This window comes from Triturus cristatus, chromosome 9 (genome assembly GCF_964204655.1).
Source record: "Triturus cristatus chromosome 9, aTriCri1.1, whole genome shotgun sequence".
NCBI lineage: Eukaryota > Metazoa > Chordata > Amphibia > Caudata > Salamandridae > Triturus > Triturus cristatus.
The window spans coordinates 903,555,578-903,571,597 of record NC_140592.1 but is presented as its reverse complement, the minus strand read 5'-3'; the positions used below and the strand labels follow the sequence as shown (position 1 = coordinate 903,571,597).

At 45.3% G+C, this 16,020-nt stretch overlaps 1 protein-coding gene across 1 annotated transcript in view; it reads right to left on the bottom strand.

Annotated features, from left to right (window-relative positions):
- ATG2B (autophagy related 2B) overlaps window positions 1-16,020 on the bottom strand; it is a 1,039,004-nt gene that overhangs the window by 448,819 nt on the left and 574,165 nt on the right. The window contains exon 28 of the mRNA XM_085626438.1: window positions 74-244. Coding sequence (XP_085482564.1) covers window positions 74-244 — 171 coding nt within the window. The remainder of the gene's footprint in view (window positions 1-73; window positions 245-16,020) is intronic.

Here is a 16,020-nt window from a genome sequence, read left to right as displayed (position 1 = left end):
TCTACAGGGGTGTACAAAACATGACCCAGAACAAAAGAGCATTCATCAGCAAGGGAGACTTGGAAACGTTTACCTTGCTACCATGCTTGGGTACTTCCGGCGTAAGCTCCGTTCTGGTGGGTGGATGCAAATCACCATAATTGGCAATATACTGAATTAGATTCATGAGTGCTGCACAAGAATCAGAGCAAGTTCGGATATGAATCACGTCGCTTGAACAGTGGAGCTCAAATCGTGGCTTGGTCTACAAATAAAGCAAAGACTCGTTAAAACGGACTGTAAGAGACAATGTTTCGGAGGTTATTGCAGGGCAAAGAAATTGGAACCGTACATTTCAAAAAAGAAATTTTTAGGTGTATAAATACATTTAGATCAACACACTGGGTGACAAACTTGACATACCAAGTACAAGCTTCAGTACAAAAACCACGATGTTATTTTGCAGATATGTCATTTTTGGTTGCTAACTTTCAGGGCCACATAGGTCCTTTGCCCAAGCCGTAATGGAACAACTAAAACACGCCCTTAGAACAATTTGATTACATTTTATGATAAGTGAAAGGAAAATGCCCCGTCCACCAGGAGGTGACCAGGTTCCCCACGAGATGGGACTCAGACACTAAATAAATATTCTACAATGGCCAATAACCTTCACCGAAGATTCCATCCACTTATTTGGCAAGAGACAGCCAATGTCACTCACCTCCCTCCTATAACAACAACTCATCACCACAAATATGTCCACAAAACGGGAAGTGTACATGTAAAACAGAAATGAACGGGCAAAATGAGCAACAAAGATTGAGAAATAGGTTTTCCAAAAATAGCCAAGATCTCTGATCAAGTCACATAATCCTTCAGATAAAATGGTTTCCATAACTTATGAACACCCCTCTACTGACATCTACACCCTCCTCTTCTTCAACAATATTGTGTTCACATACATCTCTCATCTTCTCCACACCACTATCTTATTCAAATTCCAAATGCGGTGATCCTCAGTCTTAAATAAGTTATCAAATACATATTTTGCCCACGCCTAGCTTTCCCTTTTCCAACACTAGGCATCTTAACGTTCAACCAGTATCCACACCTAGGGTCACTTTCACAGCTTTCCTTTTATCAAACCATTCTTTTCTCCAACCCATTAGCTTTTCCTCTAGTTCTCTCGCCACCATCCACCTGCTGTAATACAATCAATCTTTAACTTTGTCACAGAATAGGGAGCCACTCCGCTGTAGCTCCCCACTCCGATTACTCCTCCTCACTAAGTTAATGGCTTCTTTCAACACCTTCATAAACCTATCTAGCAGGCCATTTAAATCAGGGTGATAAAGAAAACACCTCTTCTGCTTTATTTCAGTGGAGGTTAGATGTACACTGGTAGCCTTTACAAAACTGTCCAGAAAACCTTCCCTGTCAATGATTTCACTCAAAGAACGCATAGCCACCTTTGTCTGAACTTTGTGCACAATGTTGCATATGGGCCATCTCAACGAACAAGTCTGAAAGTGCTATCATATACCCAGACTCTTAACTATAAAGGATCAATTATATCAAGCACAATTTCCTCCCAAGGCAACATAGGCAACTCTCTTACCTTGGTAGCCTACACTCTCACCTTAAGGCATTTGACATTCCATTTCCACTCAAAGTAATCAAGAATGATCCATTCAACCTCATTGTCACGAACTGGTCACCCGTAATCCTTTCTTTACTCTTACTTATTCCTAGATGACTCAGATTTGCAATTTAATATCTATCAATTTCAGTCTCAAACACGTACGAGGTGTCAGGTGTGTACCCCTGTATAGCATACCATCCAGTATGGACTGCTCATCTCTGACCCACCATAAATTGTTGTCTTCAGTGCACTCTTTCGTCTCACACCAACCTTGTTCAATGTTCTTCTTTACGTTCTATAACTTGTTTGCCACTCATCCTCCTTCACAGCTCTGCGCGTAAGCAATTTTCATGTCATCCTCTAACAAATCCCCATCAACAGACTCACAGTTGCCAACCACACCATTATTAATTTCCTGAGCAATGGCAAGCAATGGTCTACTTTATTCACAACAACTTGTATATACTTCATCTCAAATTCGAATTATTTTAATGACATCTCCCATCTATAACTGCATGTTTAAACAGCATGAATGGATTTGTAGTTTTTGCTAAAAATGTTCTTTAAAGGTTTGTGATCGGTTCTTACTGTAAAGTTACATCCCCACAAGAACATTTTCAACCTTGTGAAGGCCCAAAAGACTGTAATTACTTACCTCTCAATAACTGAAAAAATCAAGTCAGCTTTCTTAAACCTTACAGCACCTAAGCTGTTTGTGCTCAAATCAGTAATAAGGGTGCATTTCAAGTGTCATAACTATGTAGGCATGTGGCATATAGTAGCCGATTTTACATCACAGAACTCTGACATTTCTCAACTAATTTCTACAGCTTCCTTCAATGACTCCCTTACTTTGTTGTCGTACTGGCAAAGTTTAGTATGAATTTTCCATAAAAAGTCGCCATATCCTGGAACGTTGCAACTTTCCTCTTTCGGTCTGGGTCCCGGGCATCTGCTCAACTGCCTTGAATAGATTGTCTTTGGGCCATATTCCACCACCAGTAAAAGCTTGTGACACAAATAATTTATGTCACTGAAAAAATTTCCACTTTGCCACTTAAGCGTCAAACCACACTCTTCTAGACTTTTGAGTAACATTCAAACTCATTTCTCCTTGTGCCTAGGGTTCTATTCGCATGTTTCCCCATCCATGCTCCTGTACTAGAAAATGCATATGATTTAGTTATCCTTGATTGTACAGCAATTAACTGCCAATAGACGTTAGCTGTAATGGAATTAGATAACTATGAAAATTATCTCATGTTTTATCTGATCAAATCAGCAATGTCATTTTTAGTTGAAAACCTAAGAAGTCTTGCGCTTTATACAAAAACAACAGTAAAGTGACAAGGAACTGAGAAACAATTACGAAGGTGTATGACAAAGCAGGCCCAAAACTGCAAGTTGCAACCCTGAAAATAAAATTCCTAACTATTCCTACACAGAAGTCCTTACGTCTCTCCAACTTTTCATGACGTTATAATAAGGGCAAACTTCTTGCTCTCTTTTACCTACTTAGTAAAGGTATTCCTTGGTCGGGTCTCCTGACTATTAGAGACTTGATTCAGTTCTCAGCTTATAGCACAGTTAGGACTACCCAATGTCACAAACCAAGGCAATGTCATGTGGTTTTCACCTCCCCACCTATCCAGGTGAGAGTTCTTACCTAAGTAAATCATTTACTACCTAATCTATATATGATCTATGTTAAAAGATACAGTAGTTTACGAACAGCATTTACACTGAGTTCCTGAGGGAACTCTATAAGAACAGTGGTTGTCATACAACCTTGCTCTCCGACAGGTCACCAAGTACTCACATATGCAGCAGGGTAGATTAAAATGACATCTTCTAGAGGAAACAAGCACATCAAGCAACTAAGACCCTATATAACCCTGTTTTGCCTATTAGACAGAATGGCCAAGTACTTCTCTGGGAACCATGTTGCTGTCCCACTGTACGCCACATTGTCCCCATCAATCTCCTCCATCCCAAGGACACTTCTTGCCAATAAGCCAGAGACCCGGTCACATGAGCTGTACCAAGGTATACAGGGAGAGTTTAATACAGCTCAGCAGATCTGAGAGCAAATATAGGCCAGGATTCCCACTAACAATCAATATTGTCTGGTTTTTTAATTATTTTTACTCTGATTTTGTTTGTTTTTGATGGCGTTTCATTTACAATCATGATGATTTCAATATATATTTTTTACAATAGGTAAGAGTATAAGTCGTCCACTAATATAGCTTGCCATTGTGGGTGTAGGGACCTTACCATACCCATAACTTTGGAGGCTATGGACAACAAACTAGGAGTGCCCTGTGTAAGAGAGTGCACCATGCTAGATAGGAAGGATGGAATGTAGTCTTCCTCAAAATACACTAACCCAAGAGAATCAACTGTTGAGGTTTATGTTTTACAAAAAAGAAAAAGACACCGGTAGCTGTGGCAAAGCTGGCACCTGTAGACTCTACTAAGGACACAACCTGTATGGCTACAAATATTTCCTCAGATATAACCCACAGGCCCTCATTACATTTTTATAATGTAGCTTTAGATGAATTCTGTGTTTAGTAGACATTGGATCCTTTTCAAATCACAAACAAATAACAAAAGCTTTGAAGCCAACTTGCAAGAACTAGCTGGCAAGAAGAATCATAAATAAGGTGGTCCATGGGATAAAAACTATGTTAATTATACGGGAAATATATTTGCCCGTTTCAGATATTTAGTACCACACTTGAATTCAGAGGCTTGTGGTCGCAGAACTCTTTACTAACACCAGAATGTCGTTTCTGTGGACAAGGGGTGAATGAAGTCCCTGTCACACATTTTATGTTTGTGTTCCCATTTGTTATCCACTGAAAGCTTTGGCTCTAATGCATTTGCAAATATCGAGGCATTCACTCATTCAAAGAGGCTGTATACTTATGCTTCAGCGGCGTTTCGCTGGCCCATTGGTCATGTTTCTGGGGCTGGTTGCCATGCACTTGTTATGAGTCCCGCTGTTCTGAGGCCAAATTGTATTTAACACATTTATACTGATAATTCTTATGATGTTACATGATATATGTTGAATTTTAAAATGATTTTGCTTGTAACATAACTGATTGTATGCATAATCTCTGTTTATCGCTCTACATACGAGCTTGAATGTAAATGGGCGACAGTATGTTTGCTAGATCTTTATGTTAGGTTGCGTTGGTGTGTGGCGCTTGTAGGTGTGTTTGTGTCATTGGTGCTGGAACACATTTCAGAGCAGGGGTGCTGCCATCGGTGTTACATTACAGAAGTCAGAGAGATTTTAAAAAAAACAAGCGTAACACATAGAAGAAATGTAGCAAATAAGCAATGCCCAATCAGCAGGAGAGTAGTAAGGATGTGGTATGTAGCAGGTGCTGTATTTTTTAGCACCATGGTATGGTGGCGCACTGTCATTTACAGATAGCACATTTTCCATTAAAATGGCCACTAAATGTTCACAGATGTCCAGTTTACTGATAAATCTAAATAGCGTACAAACTGTGATGTGTGGAAATCAAGTTTCAGTGACTATCATTTACACATTACTAATCAAAGTGTCAAAGTTTGTTCTGATCCTATTATAAATCTTTGCTTCCATCACAGTCAGAATTGCAGAAACAGTGATTAATTTGTGCTTTCTTAACTGCTGTTGTATTTTGAAATATTTGTACAATGCATTTATATGTACTTAGAATTTATTGTGCAAGGAAAAAAGTGACATCCTGCAGCCTTTCCTTTCACAATCCATGTAATCCAGCAATATTGCCACATAGTTCACTTTAAAAATCCTCTCACTTTGTAGTCCGAAAAAGAAAAAGTAAATACCAATCTTCATGTCAAAGGAATGCGAAGCAAATTGTCAGAACACATTGCCTGGCATTTGACTCCTGGCTTTGAATCCACAAGAAAGGTAACAAGAAAAAGGCAACATTTTAAGGCATGTTTATTGCTCATTCACCATCCAAGCTCTAGCATGATTATTTTTAAGTCTGTGTCTGCAAACGTGCTTATATGTCTATTGGTATGTGTGCAATTGAGTTTGTATGCACTTTGTAGGGGGAGCTTTAGGAGCTTGTAGGAAAGTTGCTTTGTGTAGGAATACATGGATATATGCTGTTTCTATAGGTTTGAGGCAGACACAGATTATGCCACAGTATTAACCCAACACTACATTCGAAAATCTGTTAAGCATCCTTAATAACGATGCCCCCCTTGATGTATTTGCATCCACATTTTGGAAAGCCCAGCTTAAAGTTCAGGATTTCATCGTGGTAGAAATTATGCAAATTAGCCACAAGGGTTAAACACTAATTTACAAATATACATATGTCAGGTGGAACTAACTATGGTAACACCCTACATTTTACACCCACAGCGAGCCTGGACCCCTTAACCACAGTACCTCCACATATACTAGACACCATACAAGTGGGTGTAGGTAACAAAAGGCAGGCCTACTGGCTTTGTCAGGTTGTCACCACATTAATAAAAGCAGGAACGGGAGCCAAGATCGCGATCGGGACGGCAGCGTAGGCTCCCGGCTCCGTGAACCTCCACATCCCGCACAGATATCCTGCATGAGATCCTTAGCCTGCGCTATATGCCCGTGTTGGTGGCTGAGAGCGGCAACCGATCGTGTGATTCTGAAGTTTCTGGCGGCGGTACCGCCGGAGAAATGTCCATTTGAAGTTTGCGGCCTGTGCAACCCTGGAACCGGGACCTCGGGTGGACAACAAGGCCGGGCGGCAGTTCAACAACAGCGGCCATTGGTGACTGGGTGGAGTCGGAGTACCGGAGCGGTGCGAATATTGGCCTGAATTTCGCTGTGGTCATTCCTACCACTGAGCGTAGCGGAACGAGTGCATGCCCGGGGTGGCAATTCCAGGATTCTCCGGTAATTGCCTGAGCCTTCGCCGGTGAGCTGCCCGGACGCTGCCCGTAACGCGTCCCGATTTCCGCGGGCTGCTCCCGGATTCTCGCGGGCGCTGGTCCGTGGTGGGGATGACTGTTACCTGTGGCCACACACTGGATATATATTTTTGTCTGCTCCCGGAACCCTGTTTCCAGTGACATGGAACTTGATGCGCCTGTGCCTGAGTCCCGGTCCCAATCTGGGATGAACCTACCCGGCGGCCATCTTGCTAGGATGGAGTCTATCATCCTGTACACTGGGTCTCCGCAAGATTGGGAGTGTGTGCCTAAGAGGAGCGTAGCGGAGCGGGCGCCGGGAGCTGGGCTGGGGTACGGTGACCTTCTCGAAGCTCTCGGTGCCCTTCATTCCACCCTGGTTCACGGCGCCTCGGTATTGGGGAGAAAGCTTGATAGTGTTGCTTCAGCGTCGGAACAGTTGCGATCTGCCTGTCCCCAGGCACACAGGGACTTGTCACACTTCACACAGGAGGACAGTGTCGTGGCCGCCCCTGTGAATAGGGGAAAGCTGGAAACTTCGGACAATGTGCCAACGTGTGATCGGCTGGCTGTGGGTCCGGTCTGTTCCGGAGGTTTTGGATTTGAGCGGGGGGTGGTGGCTTTGTCCCACGCGCAACCTCCGGTGACCCAGGCAATATTCCAGCAACAGTCGTCTGCTCTGGCTGATTCCGCCTTCCTGGACCTTGTGTGCAGTACAGATCCTGGGGCAGTACTGGGAAAGATGGTCCTCCATAATGTTGACTGTGTTGGTGTTCAGAGACGTTCACCCTACATGTGGGTGTCGCTTCCTGGTCTTTTTTGGACGCTCCTCTTCCTCGTAACATTGGACATGGCACTGGGTCGATGGGTATGCATGGGTGGATTCGCAAAGAGTGGCCAAGGATAAGGCTGATCCTTCAGAGGTTGTCATCCAACAGGCGGGCGGGCACAGGGGTTGCGTGCTCTCACGACATAACTAATAGTGTAATAGGTGCATAATGCTCCCCATTTTTCTTTGACATGGTCGATTTTGTGTTTGTTTACTGTTTGCTCTGGGGAGGAACATATTGTGCGGGAGGGAGAAGCCGGGGGCATGTTTTGAAGGCCCTCCTCCAGTTTATTAATACTCTCTTTACTCCCCCGTCTGGTGGGGTTTCCTTTCTTACTCCATTTTCTCTGTTTCTTCTATATTTCGGGTCTGGTTCCGGGGCGACAGGCACACTGCTGGGGGGGGGGGCCGTACTCATCTGCAGAGGTGCAGGGTGGGGGGTTGGGGAAGGGGATTCTTTAGTTTTTTACTTTGTTTCTATGGCCTCCTTTTTCTTCTCTTATTCTTCTTTGTCTTCTTTTCTGGGGTCAGCACGGTAGGTCTCCTTTGCTGCCAATCACTGCTTTTTTATGTGTACCTCAATTTCCGTGGTGATTTCTGGGTCTTAGGGCAGGGGACTGCAGGCGCAAATGGCCGTGATATTCCTCCACATCCTGAACCTCCTGTTTTAGCGCCATTGCCTGGATAGATTGCTGTTTATTGTTGGCGTTTACTATTCTGCCTGCCATTTTTTGCTGCTGGGAAATTGTTTGGCACCTGATCCTTCTATCCCCTATTATAAAATGAAAACCTTTTGTATCCTGGTCCCTATTTGGGCTGTTCAGTGGCCAAGAGTATGCTAGCATGGAGAATCTGCTCCCCGAGGTGCTGCCTGTGATTAAAATTTGCTTCTGTTACTCTGACTGCTTAGCGGCCGGCCCCGGGGGTTGTAGGCCCATACTTGTCTTTTGTTGAAATGTCAATAAAGGTTTTTACAAAAAAAATAAAAAAATAAAAAAATAAAAGCAGGAACGTATAATGATCAATCAATGCAGCACCATTGAAATCACCAGAGATTGTACCATATTTCAAATACATTAATTAAACCATGTGCTAATTGATTGTTCACTTAGTGGATGGCGTTAAAGCATTGTACATTTCTTCATTATTACATGCAAAAAAATTCACCATTAACTCTGTCATTGTCAAAATAACATTTCAGAGCATTTCAATGAAAATGCATGACATCATGTAGCTGAGGGCCCAGAGACAAGGACATTTCTGAGGCAGGGGCCCATGCATGCCTGCTCGCATCCTCCATCTCTCTTGCATCAACCCCTGGGGCCTTTGGCCTTTCTGGTGGTATTTTAAAATACCAAGAGGGTAACTGGACATGTCCTGATGTCCTCCTCAGCCCAAAAAGCCAATAAAAATTATTTTCAAGTAATTTTATTCCAGATGGCCAACTCTAGCTACCAAGAGGGACTTCTTTAAGCCTCCTGGCATCTACATTTTTATAATCCTTGGCGAGTTCTCCCTCATTCAGATCTGTCCTTTTCCCAGTGCCAGGGGTTCTCATCAACCTGGGGTCACCTTCAGCAACATTTGCAGCCCAGAAGACAGAGCCCCCTCAATGCCTGTACTCTTCAGGTCTTCTAGTCTCCATTGACATTTGAAGGGCACCCATGTGATAGTAGAGGTCAGGTGGCTGCTCTCTAATGATAGTTTTCCCATTCTGCAGGCCTCATCTAAAGAACTTTTATCCTCCAGGATCCCACAGGTGGTCCATCCCTTTGCTGTCACTCAGAGGGTTTAAGGGGGGCAACACCACTGGCCCAGGAGTGATGAATCCACAACATCACATTTAGACTAAGTCCAGGATGGTGAAGCACTCCAGATGGGGTCCCATCTTTTTCCGAGTCCTGCGAAATCCATCTAATCACTCTCACTCTCCTGTGCAGAGGTTTAAGTGAGGGAAGAAAGCTCTAGAGAGAAATATAACAAATCCTCAAGTGCCAGATCAATACAGATATGATAAAAGAGACATTGAATCTGCACTTGAGATCCACTTTTACTGTTTGATTAGTGCGTCAAACTAGCATCTACCCCAACAATGACAAAACAGTATTTCAGTTCTGATTTTACCCATATTGTGTAAAAAAGTAAGCAAAGACTCTCAGTTAAGCACATCAGACTTATACTATGAATGTTCAATCGCACTATTAGGCCTACACTGGCTCAGCACCAATCCTTGAAAGGTTGCTCCTGCGACAGGCTAACTGCATGCAGATACAGGGCTAACCTTAGCGCCCACACATGTGCACAAATGTAGATGCATGTGCAGTGTACCCTGTGCCTCTTGCCCCAGCTGTGCAGCAGCAGGTCTTGTTTTGAAAGGTGGGCACAGGCATCTAGCACTCTAAATCCATTTTAACAGAGTTTCCAGTGAGTGAGCCTCACTCACAGTAAAAGACCAAAAATCGGGACTTAAGACCATACGCAAAACATTCCTACTATGGATCCAGCTCAATTGGGCCTCCTAACCCCTTATGCACTTGACACTAAGTAGTGGTAGCTGTGATCGAGCAGTCAAGGCTCTCTCCACGGGATGAAGATACTGGTCAGTGAACACGACTCATAACTCAAAGTTCAAACAGTACGAACAATAAATTACAGTCCTGCCAAATACCTGCTGTGTAGTATTTTATTTCTAACTCAACACATGCAAAGAAATCCAACATTCAAGAAAAACAAAACAATCCCACCTTGAGTTCGGGGCTCTAGTAGTTGTCAGGCAAATACCTGTCTCATCTTCATGTAACACGTTCGGGTTATTCCCTGTTCACTGGTGGCCACATCCAGAGAATGCACACTATTAGGCTATAAGAGCTTCCTTTGACTCTGGGGTTTTAGTCAAAAGTGTCTATGGTGCTGCAGCACCTTTGCAAGCGAGTTCCCCAGGGCCTAACTGGCCCAGTTCAAGTCTCACTCGCTCTTGCAGCACAGAAGAGTTCAACGGTCCAGCGGGTGCCCTCAACGTGCACCAGCAAGTCCTGCTATGTTCAGAGGCATCGGGCTGCACGCAGCAGCACCCAGCACGCAGACTCTATCTCCTGAGCAGCGCTGCCAGAGGTCTCTAAGCTGTCAGAGCAGCTCTCAGCTCGTGCAGAAGCACTAAGTTGGCTTTAACCAACAGGGAGGAGTATGGGTGGTGGGGAAGGGGGGGCGTGGAGGGAGAATTTAATCCTTTCTTTAGCTCCCGTCTGGAGCCAGAAAGGGTGCAGAGTACTGTACAGCATCTCCGGCAGTCTTCAGTGTGAGTCGGGGGGCAGTTCCCTCGCAGTGCAGGTCCAACCCGCCAAACAGAGCCCCAGTCTCTCCTTTGGGAAATGGCCTGAATCTTTTGGCAAGGCTGGTACCAGCAGCCCCTCCTGGCATACAGGGCTGCTGCGGTACATGGTAATACGGGAACAGGCTCTTCCTGCATTCCAGTACAAGCAGCCCTGCCTAAACGATCACAAGTCTTAGCACTTCTCAAAGTAACTTTCCTGGTGGCCCCCTCTGGCATACAGGCTCACTGCAGTGCGGCGGTACAGACTAAGCAAGACCCGCATTGCGCTCAATACATAGTTTAGTCTACGGCATCCCTCTCCTGGCATACGGGGTCGCCAAAAACAATCCTGCACAGGGGCTATGACCAGATCAGTGTACAGCTGAACCCTCACACTTTGCACAGGGAGTCCTCACGGTAGGGCTCCCTTCAGGACCTTGTTCCCTCCAATGCTCACCTCTTCCTCACAAGGCACACTGGTCTTGGCAATCAGACAGGCGCTGGTGCTCCAAGCTCTAGGGCAGGTGATCTTGGTTTCCCTGGGTGATATCCCTTCATCCAGCAGGGAGACTAACATGCCTTTGCCACATTTCAAGTAAGCATTTAAATTGAACTGCATGTACCAGGATGCAAAGGAGCGAACTGTGCTGGGAGGTAGCAGTGTGCTCCCATCCCCCTTCTGTTTCAAAAAGGCTCCCTTGAGCCACTGGGCTGACGAGCTCATGGGAGGCACCTGTGCGCCAGGGAGAGGTACAGAGACCTAGGAGGATTGTGGCAGCTTTCTCAGCAAACCCCAGAAGAATTTCGTTTTATCTCTACTGAAGAAGGATGTAATCCAGAAACACGTGTCTAGAGATTAACAGCACTAACCTGCACCAACTTTGGTGAGACACTCTGCAAAATTTCAAGTAAGCATTTAAATTGAACTGCATGTACCAGGATGCAAAGGGGAGAACTGTGCTGGGAGGTAGCAGTGTGCTCCCATCCCCCTTCTGTTTCAAAAAGGCTCCCTTGCGCCACTGGGCTGACGAGCTCATGGGAGGCACCTGTGCGCCAGGGAGAGGTACAGAGACCTGAGAGGATTGTGGCAACTTTCTCAGCAAACCCCAGAAGAATTTCGTTTTACCTCTACTGAAGAAGGATGTAATCCAGAAACACATGTGTCTAGAGATTGACAGCACTAACCTGCACCAACTTTGGTGAGACACTCGGCAAAATTTCAAGTAAGCATTTAAATTGAACTGCATGTACCAGGATGCAAAGGGGCGAACTGTGCTGGGAGGTAGCAGTGTGCTCCCATCCCCCTTCTGTTTCAAAAAGGCTCCCTTGAGCCACTGGGCTGACGAGCTCATGGGAGGCACCTGTGCGCCAGGGAGAGGTACAGAGACCTAGGAGGATTGTGGCAACTTTCTCAGCAAACCCCAGAAGAATTTCGTTTTATCTCTACTGAAGAAGGATGTAATCCAGAAACACATGTGTCTAGAGATTAACAGCACTAACCTGCACCAACTTTGATGAGACACTCTGCAAAATTTCAAGTAAGCATTTAAATTGAACTGCATGTACCAGGATGCAAAGGGGCGAACTGTGCTGGGAGGTAGCAGTGTGCTCCCATCCCCCTTCTGTTTCAAAAAGGCTCCCTTGCGCCACTGGGCTGACGAGCTCATGGGAGGCACCTGTGCGCCAGGGAGAGGTACAGAGACCTGAGAGGATTGTGGCAACTTTCTCAGCAAACCCCAGAAGAATTTCGTTTTACCTCTACTGAAGAAGGATGTAATCCAGAAACACATGTGTCTAGAGATTGACAGCACTAACCTGCACCAACTTTGGTGAGACACTCGGCAAAATTTCAAGTAAGCATTTAAATTGAACTGCATGTACCAGGATGCAAAGGGGCAAACTGTGCTGGGAGGTAGCAGTGTGCTCCCATCCCCCTTCTGTTTCAAAAAGGCTCCCTTGAGCCACTGGGCTGACGAGCTCATGGGAGGCACCTGTGCGCCAGGGAGAGGTACAGAGACCTGAGAGGATTGTGGCAGCTTTCTCAGCAAACCCCAGAAGAATTTCGTTTTATCTCTACTGAAGAAGGATGTAATCCAGAAACACATGTGTCTAGAGATTAACAGCACTAACCTGCACCAACTTTGGTGAGACACTCTGCAAAATTTCAAGTAAGCATTTAAATTGAACTGCATGTACCAGGATGCAAAGGGGTGAACTGTGCTGGGAGGTAGCAGTGTGCTCCCATCCCCCTTCTGTTTCAAAAAGGCTCCCTTGAGCCACTGGGCTGACGAGCTCATGGGAGGCACCTGTGCGCCAGGGAGAGGTACAGAGACCTGAGAGGATTGTGGCAGCTTTCTCAGCAAACCCCAGAAGAATTTCGTTTTATCTCTACTGAAGAAGGATGTAATCCAGAAACACATGTGTCTAGAGATTAACAGCACTAACCTGCACCAACTTTGGTGAGACACTCTGCAAAATTTCAAGTAAGCATTTAAATTGAACTGCATGTACCAGGATGCAAAGGGGCGAACTGTGCTGGGAGGTAGCAGTGTGCTCCCATCCCCTTCTGCTTCAAAAAGGCTCCCTTGAGCCACTGGGCTGACAAGCTCATGGGAGGCACCTGTGCGCCAGGGAGAGGTACAGAGACCTGAGAGGATTGTGGCAGCTTTCTCAGCAAAAACCAAAAGAATTTCGTTTTATCTCTACTGAAGAAGGATGTAATCCAGAAACACATGTGTCTAGAGATTAACAGCACTAACCTGCACCAACTTTGGTGAGACACTCTGCAAAATTTCAAGTAAGCATTTAAATTGAACTGCATGTACCAGGATGCAAAGGGGTGAACTGTGCTGGGAGGTAGCAGTGTGCTCCCATCCCCCTTCTGTTTCAAAAAGGCTCCCTTGAGCCACTGGGCTGACGAGCTCATGGGAGGCACCTGTGCGCCAGGGAGAGGTACAGAGACCTGAGAGGATTGTGGCAGCTTTCTCAGCAAACCCCAGAAGAATTTCGTTTTATCTCTACTGAAGAAGGATGTAATCCAGAAACACATGTGTCTAGAGATTAACAGCACTAACCTGCACCAACTTTGGTGAGACACTCTGCAAAATTTCAAGTAAGCATTTAAATTGAACTGCATGTACCAGGATGCAAAGGGGCGAACTGTGCTGGGAGGTAGCAGTGTGCTCCCATCCCCCTTCTGTTTCAAAAAGGCTCCCTTGAGCCACTGGGCTGACGAGCTCATGGGAGGCACCTGTGCACCAGGGAGAGGTACAGAGACCTGAGAGTATTGTGGCAGCTTTCTCAGCAAACCCCAGAAGAATTTCGTTTTATCTCTACTGAAGAAGGATGTAATCCAGAAACACATGTGTCTAGAGATTAACAGCACTAACCTGCACCAACTTTGGTGAGACACTCTGCAAAATTTCAAGTAAGCATTTAAATTGAACTGCATGTACCAGGATGCAAAGGGGCGAACTGTGCTGGGAGGTAGCAGTGTGCTCCCATCCCCTTCTGCTTCAAAAAGGCTCCCTTGAGCCACTGGGCTGACAAGCTCATGGGAGGCACCTGTGCGCCAGGGAGAGGTACAGAGACCTGAGAGGATTGTGGCAGCTTTCTCAGCAAAAACCAAAAGAATTTCGTTTTATCTCTACTGAAGAAGGATGTAATCCAGAAACACATGTGTCTAGAGATTAACAGCACTAACCTGCACCAACTTTGGTGAGACACTCTGCAAAATTTCAAGTAAGCATTTAAATTGAACTGCATGTACCAGGATGCAAAGGGGTGAACTGTGCTGGGAGGTAGCAGTGTGCTCCCATCCCCCTTCTGTTTCAAAAAGGCTCCCTTGAGCCACTGGGCTGACGAGCTCATGGGAGGCACCTGTGCGCCAGGGAGAGGTACAGAGACCTGAGAGGATTGTGGCAGCTTTCTCAGCAAACCCCAGAAGAATTTCGTTTTATCTCTACTGAAGAAGGATGTAATCCAGAAACACATGTGTCTAGAGATTAACAGCACTAACCTGCACCAACTTTGGTGAGACACTCTGCAAATTTTCAAGTAAGCATTTAAATTGAACTGCATGTACCAGGATGCAAAGGGGCGAACTGTGCTGGGAGGTAGCAGTGTGCTCCCATCCCCCTTCTGTTTCAAAAAGGCTCCCTTGAGCCACTGGGCTGACGAGCTCATGGGAGGCACCTGTGCACCAGGGAGAGGTACAGAGACCTGAGAGTATTGTGGCAGCTTTCTCAGCAAACCCCAGAAGAATTTCGTTTTATCTCTACTGAAGAAGGATGTAATCCAGAAACACATGTGTCTAGAAATTAACAGCACTAACCTGCACCAACTTTGGTGAGACACTCTGCAAAATTTCAAGTAAGCATTTAAATTGAACTGCATGTACCAGGATGCAAAGGGGTGAACTGTGCTGGGAGGTAGCAGTGTGCTCCCATCCCCCTTCTGTTTCAAAAAGGCTCCCTTGAGCCACTGGGCTGACGAGCTCATGGGAGGCACCTGTGCGCCAGGGAGAGGTACAGAGACCTGAGAGGATTGTGGCAGCTTTCTCAGCAAACCCCAGAAGAATTTCGTTTTATCTCTACTGAAGAAGGATGTAATCCAGAAACACATGTGTCTAGAGATTAACAGCACTAACCTGCACCAACTTTGGTGAGACACTCTGCAAAATTTCAAGTAAGCATTTAAATTGAACTGCATGTACCAGGATGCAAAGGGGCGAACTGTGCTGGGAGGTAGCAGTGTGCTCCCATCCCCCTTCTGTTTTGTTTTGGTATTCATAAACTACAAGTTTAATTTTAGGAATGTGCAGACTCCGCACTCGTGGCAGAGACTCTGCACATACAAAGTTAGGCCTCACCTGTCTTCCTATGTGCGGAGCTCTCCACCCCAACTTCATCTTCGGAGTTGTAAAATTGAACTCATAGTTTGTGGATACAAAAAAAATTGTAAACTTACACAGAAGTTTAAGTTTACCTCTGTGAATCAGGCTCTTTCTCTATTAGGCATTGTACTTCCACATTCATTTTTGGGGTACAATTATGATTCCCTCTCCCTGGTGGCTGCTCATCCAATGAGGTCTGCACTGCTAATATCTGAAGAGTATAATTCATGCCCCATCCTACAGTACATCACTGCATGCATTTTATACAAACTAAAATACATAAACACTTTTAGAATCCTCACAAAGGCCATAGGTGCAGAAGGCCGTTCACAGGCTGGGCCGTAGTGTCACTGTACCTGCTGTTGCTGCACACCCCCAAGTAGAGATGGATGACCCACCGAAAGCTTGATCTGGGCTTGAGCCTGAAG